At 43.0% G+C, this 11121-nt stretch overlaps 1 protein-coding gene across 1 annotated transcript in view; it reads left to right on the forward strand.

The window, feature by feature from the left end:
• The window catches only part of LOC132262478 (T-box protein H15), a 30764-nt gene extending 26539 nt beyond the window's left edge, over window positions 1–4225 (forward strand). Inside the window, exon 8 of the mRNA XM_059761752.1 lies at window positions 2489–4225. Within this exon, the coding sequence (XP_059617735.1) occupies window positions 2489–2912 (424 nt within the window). The 3' untranslated portion in view covers window positions 2913–4225. The remainder of the gene's footprint in view (window positions 1–2488) is intronic.
• Window positions 4226–11121: the final 6896 nt, after the last annotated feature.

Below are 11121 nucleotides of genomic sequence, written 5' to 3' on the forward strand. Positions count from 1 at the left end.
CTGTCTCTCTCCACACCGTTCACGGGGCATTGCATATTAGCTGCGGACGCGATGTTCGCGCACGCAGGCGAATATATGAGTGGTGAGGTCTGTAATTTGGCCACGGAGCCGCGCGCAATTTCAAATTATGTCGATTCCACTGTGTTCTTCATCTTTAACACAATCATTGAGCACCTTTTTCCTCCACTCGGCGGCAGTTCTTGTGCTCCCCATAATGTGTGGAGACCACAGAGTCTCGGTACAACATCAAATTTCCAAGTTCTCAGCTCCAAATTGGGCGACTGATGCTGATGATGCACTTAAGACACTCACCGGGTCCGCGCGCTATGAATGAGTGACGCGATCACACGGATCCACTCATCCTGCCGCGCCCCTGCGGGCGCAGCCCATGCCATTTCTCACACGCTCGCCCGTGTGCGTACACCTCTGAGGTGAGATAAGCATTTACATTAGCAGCGCGAAAAATTATGCCAAGACAATGACGAAAGTGGCTAATTAAGGGAGCGAGGCGTAAATTTGCGAGATCGTGTTCTGGAGGTGAGCAAAATTGTGCCGCCGAAGAAATTATCGCCACGATGCAACTGAGATAATTTCTCCGCAAAATGCCGGAAATATTGGCGTCGAGGAGAGCTAATTTGCTGCCACCGCAACGACGACTATCAACACCTGCCAACACTTTCCGCATTTATTCAAGAGTAATTATCTCAATGAAGTTGCCTCAAACTGCCGTGATTATAATATTTTCACACGATAATGCAAATTGTCCCAGGCCGACTAACACAACCATTGCCATCTCGTTGCTTTTCGCTTTTCCCTCACTCTGATGGCTCACGAACGCATTGTGCGACTGGGCGTTGGAGCTGCGAACAGCTCAGATCTCATGGAATTTATATGACATCCAATCCGGCATTTGAGAGTTTTGATTAAAATTGGGCAAAATGCCTAAACTTTAATGCCTCGAAATTTAATCCTCCGCTCCTCTGGAGCATCCATTACGCATGCGGTGAAAGAAGAGCGCAAATCGAGCCCATCGTGAGGTGAGAAGCGTAATTTGCTGGGTGAGGAGGAACAGCCCAAAAAATCGCCACAAAGTCTAGAGCAGGAATTTTCCCCGTGATGAGCGGTCATGCCTGGGACTTCCTCAGTCACTGTCTGCATGGCCTGCCACTTTACAACCTGGTGAGGTATATCGCGATAAAATCCCTCACGGGTGTAATACGCAAAAAAGGTGAATAGATATTAAATAAATCTCTGAACGCGTCTTCGCTTCTCGGCCACAATGATGATGATAGCAATTATAATTGGGGCTCAATTTGTAGCGTGTGAGAAGAGAGCAAAAATCATCTCTTTGGCATGGCTCAGAAGAAGCTGAGAGAGTCTCGCGAGACTGGTGAGCCCCGGAGGTAGAGTGCTGGAGCCCTGCAGCTCATATCATCGGCAGTACAAATTACAGGGCGGCACCACTTTGATGCCAAGAGCCGCACTCAGGGATGCATCAGTGTCGCTCAATGCGTCGCTCCTTTAATCCCATCCGAACGCGGGTCTCTTGTGGGGGTTTTGCAAGGCGAATATGCGCTGAGATAATTGCCATTTACCCAGGGAAAAAAGTGATTTAAGAGGTGTAAAAATTAATAAATAATTGCACAAGTTATTAATTCCTTCTCTCACCATTTCTGTTTTGACGGTTTTTACTCACCACCTAAATGCACATCAGACAAGCCAGTGGGTCATTTAGATGCGCGCCGTGTGTGAGAGAAAATGGCAAAAATCATATTTTTATATGCAATTTTTCACTTTAATTAATTACCCGCCAGATCACTCCCTGTTTCACCTCGATGGTGGAATCCATCAGCATATCTGCATCATAGATACACGGCCGAGGTGGATGCCGGGGCCTGAGGGTGTGCAAATTATTTTAATGAATGACTCTCCGAAAGAATCCCTGGTAGGACGATCTATTTTAACACTTCGTCTGCCAGCAATTGAGCTGCGCTCTTTCTGCTTGGGCAGCACCGCTCGGTCTAGTGTTAATGGCTCAGGGTTGCAAGGCGGCTTTCGGTGAAATTTAATTTGTTCATCTCAAACTTGCGTGCATCCGAGGAGTTTCGCGATGGAACTCCGCAGTGTTGTATGGGTGAGATAAAAATCCAATCTTCACAAAATTGTGGCCAATTTGCACATTCCACCGTTTCATACTTGTGCACAGTCCTCTCGTCTCCGCTGACCAGAGGTGTGAGACACCCATCCATCCATCTGTCTCGCGAGAGGAGAGGCGCAGCTCTCAGATTTTTCAACGCTCTTGTGCGCCCAGCCAATTCCCTTGGCTGTGTGGGGAAGGAAATGACGATGGGTGTGAAGTGCAAAATTAAATAATTGCCCCACCGATAGGAATCTCCACAGACGTGTAGACACGAGATGTTAAGATTTCTCTGACTCACACTCTTCCCATACTGACCGCTCTCTCTCTCTCTCTCTCTCTTTCTGCCAGGGATCCCATGGACGCTCTGCTGCTGGAGCAGCACCTCCGGACCCCGCTGAGACTGTTTCCGGAGCCCCTGCTGCCGCAGTTCCCGCAGGACGCTGACGGAGCGGCGCTGCTGGAGAAGGCGCGCCAGCAGTTGCAGATCTGGGGCCGATCGCCGTACACGGAGCTCCTGCTGCCACAGGTATACCAGCGTCCCGGACTCGGGGCCCTGAATCTGGGGCTGTGGCAGGGTCAGTGGCCGCCGCAGCTCTCGGCCGGCTTTCTCAGTTCCGCCGCGGCGGCCTCGCGAACCCCGCCACCCTCCGTCTCCACGCCCTCCAGCTCGGGCTCCCCGTCGCCCGACATTCGCGCAAAGCATTTCTCACGCTTCAGCCCCTACCAGGTGCCACCCCACCATCCGCCCGCCGCGCGCAGCCCACCCAATTAGCGGCGCCCACCAGAGGCCCGGCTCAGGGGCTACTGAACACGCGCTCACAAGTTCCCAAAGACAAACATTATATATCATCTTTCCTGTGAATATTCAATAGCGAACTGTAATTTATTTTTGTAGGTGTATTTCTCACTGTACATAGAAGGGTAATTTCAGCGTAACGAAAATCTCATTGTAATATGTGACTCCCCAGCCCGCGCGATCCACTTATGGGAGTGAATTTTACTGATAAGCAAAATTCATTGCATTCGCAGGATGCACTTGAAATCATCCCCTTAGAATTCCCTCGAAAAAAAATAAAAAATATATTGTGTGACATCCGTGAATACATGAGCAAAGAAACGGCTTCATAACCATTAATGTTATGGTTTGAGATGACGTAGGAAAAGTGAAGGAATTTTTCAAAATTTATTTATCAAGTGACATGGAAAGTAAACTGTTAATAAATTAGCTAATAGTATCTATACTCATACTAAAACAAGGAAAAGAAGAAACTTAATGAAATCTAGAGCATCAGTATTACGTATGTTTAATGTATAAAAAAAATGAGATAAAAAGCAGAAGTGAAAGAGAAAAGATTGCAGAGATAAAATGTATCTTTTAATTTATATTGTGGATAATCGTGTAGCAAAACAATTTGAGAGTTATGGCAATACGTGTTTCTTTTCCCTGTGTATAAATAGTTGAAAATAAAACTAAATGGTAATTTAATATTTTGTAAATATTAAATTATGACAAATTGTCTTTGAGAGAAGTACGTTGTTTTTTGCCACATTGGATCACTATACTGATTACTAATATATCCATATGAATGTGACGCGAAACGATATAACATTTTGCTCCAATTGACAGGTTATGAGTGGATAAAAAAAAGATATTAAGAATATTCACATTTAAGGAGGTCAATTAATATGTGTCTCTCTTTTTTACTCCATTTCTCTGTTGTTAGTTCAAATTCAAATTGTTTAATAGAACTCCAATTTTTTGTTCAATGTTGAACTCATAATTGGACCTTTTTTGTACTTCATTCACAGCCACGCAGTTGAGCGCGCAATGACAGATAAAATTAGACACGGTTTGTCAATGTGAAATTATCGTATATATGAAATAACATAACAAACAAGTGTCGCGCAAGAGAGAAAAGAAACAATTTATAGTGAAAAAAAAAATTGTATTATGGAATGATAAATGTGTAAATAGTGAAATAAATTGCCTATATAGTACTTGAAATACAATTAACTGTGGGATGTAAATTATAATTAATATTACTATATATAAATAGAGAAAAGTATAATCAATAAAATATTTAAAAGATATCTCCACGTTGTTCTCCTTTATCACTCGCTCGTCCGATTGATCTCTCTTGAGGCCGAAGAGATGTGTTAGCGTGAAAAAATGCAGCTATGATTATGAAATTCCTCAAATTTTACAGCCACATAAATTACATCTCGGACAATGTGTCTTAGTAATTTAATGTCTTTTATATCATTTTTCCCTCTCCACTCGCTGACTCGATCCTCGGCTGTTTTTTTTTCGCTTCAACTCTGCGTTGGACGAAAACCGAAATTCTTTTGGCTCAACTTTGTCAGATGATTCAGTTCTATCAGTTTCTTCACTTTCCCGTGCTTTTTACCATACAATCCACGAAGCTGAGCCTTCGTGACAGTCAGCACTAAATGTTTGAGTATAATCTCTAGTCATGATTGTCATCGGCGCGAGAAATGATATGTAGTGATGAATAGTCAACTCAAAAACAATCCATCAATCGAATATATATGTACATCGGCCACATTTTGGCAATCAATTATCCCGCGAGCTTTAGTGACGCTCATGAAACTGCATACAAATCGATTAAACGTATGTGGGAATTGAATTATCTATTTCACAATATTATTTTGCAAGAGCAGCGATTAAGAGAAAAAAAAAGTGGAATTCTCTCCCGACATTTTTGTTCCTCATCAACGCACGTCGTATTGAATATTATCCGCATCTCTTCTCTTTCAATTTTCCTCATGAACGATCACACGCAATTCTCCAATTATTGTCCATTAATTGCCCACCACGAGAGATCTTTCGTGTTTGTTAAATGATCCTCAATGGTGTGAAGAGTGGAGAATTTGTCGAAAAGATCACCTCTAAATTGTGATTGAATTCAATTTATAGGTTGCCTCACAATATTTCAACAGCCGCAATCGTCAATGATTAATCGGCGATTGCTGTTGGATGGAAATCATGGCATATCTTATGGTCTCTCTGCATCCACGGATCACCATATACCCATGCATATCGTTATTGCTCACTTTTATTATTTCTCCTCATTTTGGTAGGTGAATGCGCCTGTGTGTAAATTGACTTATAAAAGAAACGGGTTATTGGTTTTATTGTGCGAGCATAAATACGCTTGTCGATCGTCAATAAATTAACGATTGTATTAAAAAATTCCAGTTGTATTTATGAGTCAAACGCTATAAATACCTTGTTATACAGACGCAACAACCATGAGGATCTCCTGCCTTTTTTGCTGCTTTATATTGCTTTACAGTGTCTCTCACTGTGGCTAGAAAACGCAATTCCGTGACATGCCAATGGGACTCTTTTATCACCTCCAACCACTTCTTCAGATCCAGGAGGGGGTCAACAATAAAGACTTTCGTGGATTTTTCATCCTCTACGTGTTAACATAGCGTCTCAGCATCACAAAAACCATCTGAGACATTCACTTCGATACAAATCCAATTGACCGATAGAGTCTCAAATCGCCAAGGCTCACGACATTCCCGTGATTCTCAAGTTGCCCAAGAGAAGTGCTCCAAAACGGAAACATTCCCTAATCTTCAGTTAAAATATCTCAAAATGCAAATGCTTTCAAAATTGTGTTGCTATTTTTCTGTCAATCGACAATCATGAATCGCTCAAGAGGATTACTTGAGATTAAGATTAAAGTAACACGATTAGCTGCAATATCTGTCAATTTTCGATTGCACCCCATGAGAAAAGATGTGTTTTCACACTTCGTCGCCTATAAAATGCCACACAATCCTCTGGCTTTTGTGTCAGTCTGTTCTCAGGATCACTTTTGGGAAAGTGTCATGGTCCTGTGGCCACACTTTTGCCTAGAATCCTGTGGATTACGGCACAGCGAGGTGTTTGGTGAAAATCACACAAAATGCATGACCATCTAAGCCAATTGTGAGGGCACTTTCTCAGTTTCCTCCAGCCCTATTCAAGACCTCTGAGGCACAGTGAGAAAAAAGTCACACTGGCTCGTTGAGGAATAAATTGTGATTTGTTTGACTTGAGGATATTGTTTGTTTGTTTGTCATTTTCTTCCAGTGAAAAGAAAATATATATACACAAGGTGGAGGAGAGAAGATGAAAAAAAAAGTGAGAGAAGTCAGGAGAGACACTTTGTTGAAAATATGTCGTTTTGACTCTTTAAGCTCATACAACAAAATCAGCAGGGAGTCACCAATGATATATGGACTTTGTGTGGCTCGAGCAAATTTTTACACTCTGCCTCGAAACTCTTTTTTCCCTGCCCAAGCGACACTCTTCTCCTCGCTCACCCTCAGCATCTCATATTTCTTTTCCTGCTGATGCCTGAGAACACTGGAGGCCACATGCAAGAGTGTGACTCCAGCGCCTGTGTGTGGTATTAAAGGATGAATATCCTATGTGTGTATAAAATATGCGAGATGCTCTCTCACCTGGCCCACCGCCTGGGCGACAAATATCGCCAAAATAATTTGCATATTTCCGAAATATATCACCCGTTCTCGCGATGCACACAGCCACAGACGATTGCCTTCTGTGGATGCGTTGTCTCTCCTTGGCCTCATCATTTCCGCACGTTGATGGGCAAAAAGGCGAGAAACTTTTAGCGGAGTGATTAAATAAATTGCAGAATTTCAACAAAAATTAACTGCGGCCCCGCATGATGTCCCAAAGTCGAGACAGAATCGCGGTCAGAAAAAAAGGCATCAGATCCTCTATCGGGGATAAGAAGTCAACAGACAAGAATGCTAGATGAATGAAGCTGCTATTCGAAGAAGACATTAATTACAAAATGATTAATGATTTGGAAACTCTATGACTTTCCACTTGACTTGAGAGCCATGGATATTTGTGTGCCCCCGAACGGCCCAAAGGAGAGACCCAGTGTCGGTAGAACTAATTCTCAGTGTTGTGTAATGAGCATGGCGAATCGATATAAAAACACACCATCATATCTCAATTTCTCGATGACATCTCACTCACACGATCCGATGAAGATTTTGCACTATCCAGGCTGAGACCCTAATTGCCCCCACAGCGCCTCCCTTCTTGTGAGAACCCCTGAGATCAGGTGAGTTTTTGCGCAGCAACTCCAACACGTCTAATTATACCTGTCAAGCGTCATGAAGTACAAGGCATCGAGGAGGATTTCTGCATTAATGATTTGAATAGCAATGCTGATATGGACACCTTCCAATTATTCAACGCATCACTTCAAGACCAACTCAACGCAAACTTGAGCTCTCTCGCACTGACAATCTCATTGGCAAGAAGTGTGACAATTTTGCCATCATTTTCCTCTTTTACAAACTCAATCAGTTCAAGGTGAGGGGCTTAGAGATTTTCAGCTTCGCAAAGCACCATGCGAATTCGAAAGAGAGTTTGAAGAAAAAAAAAGAATGTCACATAAAAATTACAGTGTATGCCTTCGATATGATTTAATTTATGGCTTCCCAGTTGGGTGAGGTGAGGTCATTTGCTCTCTCCTTTAATCGACTCTAATGATTCCGCCTGTGAGCGGGTAAAAACTGTCGCTAAAGTGTGAGTTTTGTTACTTAAAGAGATATTGCAAAAAACGCATAAAGGTGGCAATTATTGATAATTAGACACTCTTGTCAATCGCAAATGTCTTCAGTGTCGGTCAGCCCTCGTATGAGAATTGTACGCAAGAGAGGAGGAAGAGAACACCTCCTTGAGGCACTGTTCCGTGTGAATTGGCCGTGCTGGAGGTGTCCAGAAATGGGGAGAGAGCGCGCAAGATTTTAGATGGGAAATTGCAACACACGCGAAAAAACGACTGAGCACCAGAGTGAATTGCAAAAAGTGATTGTGGCTACTCTCCAGACCCTTTGTCTTTAATCACTCGCCTGGTAAAATTCACCAGAAGACATCGAGGCACACTGGAGGCTAATTGAGGTGATTTTTTATTCTCAGAAAGTTTTGCGACCGAAAACAATGCGACTGTCGGACCATTAATCGATTAACTCACAGTCTATTGGCTCAGCGACTTCACCATCACAAATTGACGTTATCAATGACAGAACAATGCAATTCATTTGACTCCAAAGAATGCACTTAAACCAATCACACTTGAAGCTCACTCAAGAGAAGACAATTATTCTTCTCTCATTCCCGTATTCCGGGTAGGTAATCAGTGTGATGGTGTGTCATTAAAAAATTAGTCTACAATAGTGGGTTCTTGTCTCTCCCCCTTGAACCGTTGACCTCACAATCACTCAATTTCTTCAGCGCCGTTGTGCTTCTTCCCATCCACTTTGCCCTTCACGCCACCAGCACTGCTCCACATAGACATATCACACGGGAGAAAAGTTTCTTACTGCCCTCCTCCTCCTTCTCTTTCGGTGGGGGGGAAATAAAGCAAAAACAACCCGAAAGTAACACCAGCAATAAATTAAAAGTGATGGAATTTAATTGCCCAGCAAAGGGTTGAGAGGTGGAAAAAAAACTCTGCTTGTGGATTGTTTTCATCAATTTTAATGTTACAATTTTCGAATTCACCGCGGCAGGTGTCACATGGAGCACACGCGTGAGTAATTAGAGGTAGATTGGCACACGCGAAAAGGGCGTCTCTCGGGCACTCCAGCGAAATGTACAAGAGCCCATGAGTGGAGATAAGAGCCGCGATGATTTGTGTCTCTTAACTCCTCTCACTTTATTTGTTCTGTAAATTCACATTTGACACTTTAATTTCAGCAGCACTGACCACCGGGCAGAGCCGGGCAGCGTCCTGGGTCACTTGCCGGGATGGGGAGCAGGGCAGGGAGGCTGTTCATAACGATGAACAAATAAACGGTCTGGGCGATAGAGAGAGAATGAGGAGGGCCGACTTGATAAATATTCGTATCCAACTGCTCTAATCTCTCATTAATCCGAGTACATTTTCAGAACTGAAAACTTTTTCACACATAACCACCATGAAGACGACCAGCAAGCTACTGCTGGTGGTCAAATGCGAGTAATATTTCACAACGGAGGGAAATATTAATTCTTGTTAAGAACTTAATCACGGAGGCGATTTGTCAATTTCAATTTCTTCCCATGAGTGTACAATTCCACCCAATGACTCTGCGGCTGAAAATTGATTTTTATATTTACGATCGTCCCTCACTTTTTCCACCGCACAGCCATTGTGTACTCAAATCAACATTCCCAACAATGTGGAAGCTGCGAGAGGAAGAGGAGCACCTCGAGACGCCACTCTTCACACCATCATTCATCATGCAGCATCCAGAGAGATGTATAATATTTTGTATACAAAACACTGGGCGAAGAGTTGAGAGAGCCTCTCCTTTTGTGTCAGCCCAAAAAAGTCTCTTGAACCACTCGTGAGCGCACATTTTTCACCTATTGTTGAATATAAAACTCAATATTGTTAATACTGGCGGATGAAAAACAAATATTGCATTAATAATGCCCGAGACATGGCACAAAACCACCACCTGATGACTCTTACTCTCGCCACGAGGAATTCAATTCCCAGCAATTTGGCCGAACATTGCGCACATCCATCAATACAGAGGATAATCGAGCAAATTAATTTTCGTCAAAAGGTTCTGTTTGAATAAATTTTTCGATGAAATATCGGCACAACGGGTGGTTTTTGGCCATCATCTTTGATTGCCACACCACAAAAAAAAAACACTCCATTATGCCTCAAGATCTCCATGAACTTCAAAATAGTGCGCGTCCCAGAAGGCTCCTCCAGACCACCAAACTGAGAAACTCTGGCTGATGGGCAGAGTGGGTTGATTTGTAGATGAAATATCCGGAGGTCCTTCAGCTCATTCCTGCGACTGTGAAAACTGTGAAATAAACAAGTGCGCGGTGCCTTGAAGAGTCAGAGGAGATTTCTGTGTGAAAAAGGGGTGTTTAGCATTGATTTATTTGGCGGAACAAGTTGATTTCACAGCCCCTGAGGCTCAATAATTCTGCACCCCCTTTTCTAACATTTCCACATTGACAATATCTTAATACTGTTACGGAGGAGTTTACGCTGTAACCCCTTCTGTAATTCTCCTTCAATGCTATTCCCGATTTGAGCACACTTCCCCTCGCGCGATAGATTAAACCAGTCGCTCCTTTGAGTATTTATCTCCCTGAATGTGATTTAAATGGTAATTTGGATGCTATCGCGGGGGAAATACGACGAGAAGGGTTGCGAAGGATGAATTGTGAGTGTTTCCGTAATTTATGAAGTCACATTCACCATCAAATCATCACACCAGAACGCGCCTCATCACATTTCTATGGACTCTTGTGCGAGAGGAAAAATCTGCTGAGTGACTGCAAAAAAGGACAGTTTTGCTGCCTATTATTTCACATCGAAAAGTAATGTACCGAATTTCCTTGAGTCAAAGCGCAGGGAATCGCAGTTGTGTGGTGAATTGCTATGGTGACTCGCCGTTTGCTCACAACCATGCAAACTAATTAATTATGTCCCGATGAAATATGCGACCTTGTTAAAATTTCACACTCTACCAACCGAAATGTGCAGCCAAGATGACGAAAGAGAAGATCCTTGCAGTATGTCTCTGCATTATGAACATATTTTAGCTTGTGGAATTCTCGAAACATGAAACCGCATCAACGCTGTGGGTCTTTTACCAATTTTTTTACCCACTCAAGATTCTCCTCCTCCTATTTTACTATTAGGCTCCAAAGAGAAGGAGGCAAAAACAGCCAGTCAGGATAGTGAAATTATAGCCTTTTGGTGGCCCTTCTTCAGGAGGAAGTGAAGAAAGTGGATCGAATTGTGGCATAATTATTCATTCAACGATTTTTGAAATATGGTTTTTCCATACTCAAACGCCTGTGAAGCACTTGACACAGTCTCAAGATGAAATCGCCCAAAGCCGTTTCCGATTCACTGCTGACTTCCTCTGCAGGAAAAATGTTATGGGAGAAAATTCAG

The sequence above is a fragment of the Phlebotomus argentipes genome, unplaced genomic scaffold (genome assembly GCF_947086385.1).
Source record: "Phlebotomus argentipes unplaced genomic scaffold, Phlebotomus argentipes genome assembly contig_15, whole genome shotgun sequence".
In the NCBI taxonomy this organism is placed as follows: Eukaryota; Metazoa; Arthropoda; class Insecta; order Diptera; family Psychodidae; genus Phlebotomus; species Phlebotomus argentipes.